At 34.0% G+C, this 3,923-nt stretch overlaps 1 protein-coding gene across 1 annotated transcript; it reads left to right on the top strand.

The window, feature by feature from the left end:
- The first annotated feature begins 591 nt into the window (after positions 1-591).
- LOC133307901 (uncharacterized) lies at positions 592-3,397 on the top strand. The gene is made up of 5 exons (XM_061508465.1): positions 592-868; positions 1,022-1,204; positions 2,098-2,477; positions 2,994-3,087; positions 3,249-3,397. Exons 1-5 carry the CDS (start codon positions 592-594, stop codon positions 3,395-3,397), a joined length of 1,083 nt encoding a protein of 360 aa, XP_061364449.1.
- The last annotated feature ends 526 nt before the right edge of the window (positions 3,398-3,923 follow it).

The raw sequence follows: 3,923 nt of genomic DNA, 5'->3' as shown, positions 1-3,923 counted from the left end.
GGGAGCATAGGATCCACCTGTCCAGGGCGAGACATCCGACACCTAAGTCAATTTTCTAGTCTTTTTGCTTTGATACATTAATAGTATAGTGGCATGCTTCTTTATACATTAATACTTTTATTACTTGTAGGACTTGATTACTGCAAATAGTTCTTGATACATGCCTTTTTTATTCGACCTTAGGCATCTTCCTCGTGGTGCCAAACTTCATGCCCTTTTTGATACATGCTTTAGTGGGACAGTTCTTCATTTACCATTTATGTGTAGGATGAACAGGTTAGCCAAGATATGTAAAGAGTTTTTAAATGAGGGAATTTACCAAGTGGAGGAAGCCCTTGACAATTTTTGCATTCGTAGAGTATTATATCAACTAAACCTTTGAGAAATGAGGTATTTCTCATCCAACTTGGCAACTGCATTCCCTTATATCCCTTTATCCCAAACCTCTTGAGATTTGGGGGAGGCTCAAGGGCTTCAAATACTCTTTCAAATTCTGCATTAGTACCCATGCTCTTTATAAATTTATGCTACTCGTATAGCAGTTATTTTAGATCTGAATGAATGAATAAATTTTGGGTATTAATTTAGCTCATGTCAGAGATGAAAATTATTACATTTTCTGAATGTAAGTTTCTTATTTTACTGAAGAGTGTCCTTATTGAACCAACAAGTGGTAATACTGGCATTGGATTAGCCTTCATGGCAGCAGCCGAGGGTTACAAGCTCATAATTACAATGCCTGCTTCAATGAGTCTCGAAAGAAGAATCATTCTATTAGCTTTTGGAGCTGAGTTGGTTTTGACAGACCCTGCAAAGGGAATTTTTCTCTCTCATACTGTTTGGTTCCCGAGAAAATTTATAGAATTTAGTAAGTAGTTTTTTTCCCTCTCTCTTTAAAGTTTTGAACGAAATAATAATTTTGCAGAATGGAGGAAGTTCAAGAGCCTCAAACCGAATCACTACTTGGTAATTTGCATGCATGAAAAAACTATTTTTTTTTTGGCACTGTTAATGGTTGCAGGTCAAGAAGATGAGAATGAAGTGATTACTGAAAACTCTGCATTTGTTAAAGGGGAGCCAACACAAGAATTTAGTAACCCTCCAAAAGTTGATTCTCAAGTTGAAGTCCTTCACGAGAAGGTCACTAAACAAATAATTAAGGAAGGCCATGGCCAGAAACCTACCAGATATTCAACTTGCTTCTGTGAGTACCACATTTAATCATAGTTTGACTCTATTTATGTTTGCAGTTAGTGTGAAATACAATGTTGTCACTACATTTCATGTCATTATACATTCAACTTGCAATTGTGTTTATCTAAGATTATTTGAACTCATCCATATGCATATGCTAAAGTACTGTCATATCATGTGATATCAGATTTTTCTTTTTTTCTATTTTTCCCTGGAATGACCTTCATGTGTCTAGCTAGGTATAGCAACTTAAGCTATAATTTAAGCTAATATATGGAAATGTTTTGGTATGAAAATGTAAAATGTTTGGTCTTTGGGCATCTAGTGTTGTTTTACCATAAGAAAAACTTCTTGATTGAGGCTACATGAGGACAAAAGCAGGGAAGGGAAAAATTATATCAGGCATTAGTTCCTAATATCTACTCCTTTACTCATCTTATGATAGCCTTTTTGTTTTTCTTGGCAGTTCCAAATCATGAATGTGACCTAGATGGTATATGGTGGTAGTTCATTACAGGGCGTGGTCTGAGAGTACACAGCACAAGTTTGAAGAAACATGGGAAGAGCAACGACCAATTGAGATGGTATTAATTTTTTGCATATATTTTGTACTTTTTTAAGTGCGTCTAAATTGAACCTGATATAATTTGTTTTAATTTGCATTCTTTGTTTTTATTCTATCGAAGGATGATGATGATGAGTAAAGCACTGGTGATGCTGGAATATGTGTGGGTGGAGCTGGAGTATATTGTTTTGCACAAGGTGGCTTAAAATTTGGTGGACTGTTGCTTTTAAATAGTTTTTCAAATTCTTAATCACCCCTCTCTTGTTTTAAATTAGTGCAGAATCCTGAATATTTGTTCGTGCACAAGATGTTTAAATTACTCTTTCCTTCAATTACAGGGAACTCTTCTCAAATCATGGAGGATTTAAATTTTGCTTCTCTTGTCAAAAGGGAACTTGAACAACTAGTTTCCAACAAGCATTTGGATCCTGACAACCTGTCACTGTTGATTGATTTTCTTGTGAAGAATCCTTCTGTTCGTTTAAATGACAAAGCACTTAGCAATTGGTTGAAGGGTTGTGCCTACAACCGCCTGAGTCATCTACTGAGATTCCTCCAAACCCATAGTCCTAATGATGTGTTAGGGTCAAGCCGCTCTGAGTTCATGGAGTTATTACAAGACGTGCGCAGATTTGGTTTTGATAAGGATTGGTTTAATGGTGTTGAAAGACGTGCCTTGTTTCCTGGTTTACAAATCTCACAAGATGCACTGCAAAAAGTATTGAACTCAAAACGCATCAATTAACATCTTTTGACTTTGTTTTGGAGAGTGTCATTCAACAAGAGGCACAAGTTTTAGAAGCTGGGGCTGATTTGAGTTTTCCTATTGGATATTAGACTTTGGAGAGTATTATTCTGCTTGATCAAAGACCAAAAAATTTCTTCTCTTTCTTCTTGTCTTTGCATGTTTTTCTCTTAAAAGACTGTAAAAATGCATGAAGAATTTTAGTTTGGTATAGCCGTATAGGCATATGTTTGATATCTATGTGTTTAGTTTTGGAATTTTAGTTAACTTGTCTGTGCTGCATTATGTGACATTTTTTGAAGAATTTTAAATTAATTAAATGGTTGACCCGGCTGTTATGGTTTGATTACTTAGCTGTTGTTCTGATTCCTTGCACGAATTGACAATTAATTTTAAATTAATCACTGTTTTTCATTTTAGAACCGGAACCAGTCTCAACTATTTACTTTTAAGGAAAGTTCTGATCCTGTACTTTGTGCTTTTTGTTAGGAGTCATGCCCTTCTGTAAAGAACATCCTTCTTCTGGATTCTGATGGGAAACGAGTGGCGGTCAAATATTTCTCCGATGACTGGCTGACGAATAGTACAAATTTAACATAATTCATGATCAAGAATCACCTTCACGTTTGGTTGATATCTGCCTATGATTGGAATAGATTGCTAATCGCTACTCAGTATATGTCCTTGTTTTGCAAATATATTGATGTCACTTTTATTGTGTTTATGGGTTTTTTCATTTGACAGCGGAGATAGCAATGTTTGAGAGTAACATTGTTGTTTACAAGTTTGTCCAAGATCTTCACTTTTTTGTTACCGGGGGTGACAATGAAAACAAGGAAGCACTGGAGAACTTGGATCTCATTCTCTTGTGCATTGATGAAATTTTATGTTAAACTTTTGTAGTTTTATTGGCACTTTGATTCCATTTAGGTTTAATTTGCAAGATTACTCAGGTTTAAACATTTGTAGTATTATTGATATTTTGATTCCATTTATGTTAAATTTGCAAAGTATATTTACTTTGTTTTATCATGTATTTGGATCTATTAATTTTTAATGGTGAGACATTTTACATTTGTTACACTATTTGTATTTATCTTGGATTACATTTAATTATGTATAAATTTAATGACAATAGATTCAGAAGTTTAAATGTTCGATCAATCAATAATGTTTTTTTTAAATGATATAAAAATAATTATAAGATAAAACAGCAGTAAATAATTATTTAAAAAAAAGCAGTAATAGCAAATACAAAAAAAAAAAAAGCAGCAAGTAATCGCACAAAAAAACTGCATTTCAGAATCGCCGCTAAAATTATTAAATTTTATTAAAATATTTTATTTCAACGTCGGTTATGTACATATAACGTCGGTTTTATTTTTAACGCCGGTTATTCCGGCGGTTGTGTGAAACCGA

The sequence above is a fragment of the Gastrolobium bilobum genome, unplaced genomic scaffold (genome assembly GCF_033153095.1).
Source record: "Gastrolobium bilobum isolate Gb01-03AN ecotype WA unplaced genomic scaffold, APGP_CSIRO_Gbil_v1 utg18130, whole genome shotgun sequence".
Lineage (NCBI taxonomy): Eukaryota > Viridiplantae > Streptophyta > Magnoliopsida > Fabales > Fabaceae > Gastrolobium > Gastrolobium bilobum.
Note: the sequence above shows the minus strand (reverse complement) of the source record. Positions and strands in the feature narration are given on the sequence as shown.

What these genes read in the sequence shown, in the direction of transcription:
- LOC133307901 (XM_061508465.1), top strand. Translation starts at nt 592, where the DNA reads ATGTCAGAGATGAAAATTATTACATTTTCTGAATGTAAGTTTCTTATT. An exon ending in CACAAGATGCACTGCAAAAA is followed by an intron (nt 2,478 to 2,993) that starts GTATTGAACTCA and finishes GCTTTTTGTTAG; the next exon opens with GAGTCATGCCCTTCTGTAAA. An exon ending in CGATGACTGGCTGACGAATA is followed by an intron (nt 3,088 to 3,248) that starts GTACAAATTTAA and finishes TTCATTTGACAG; the next exon opens with CGGAGATAGCAATGTTTGAG.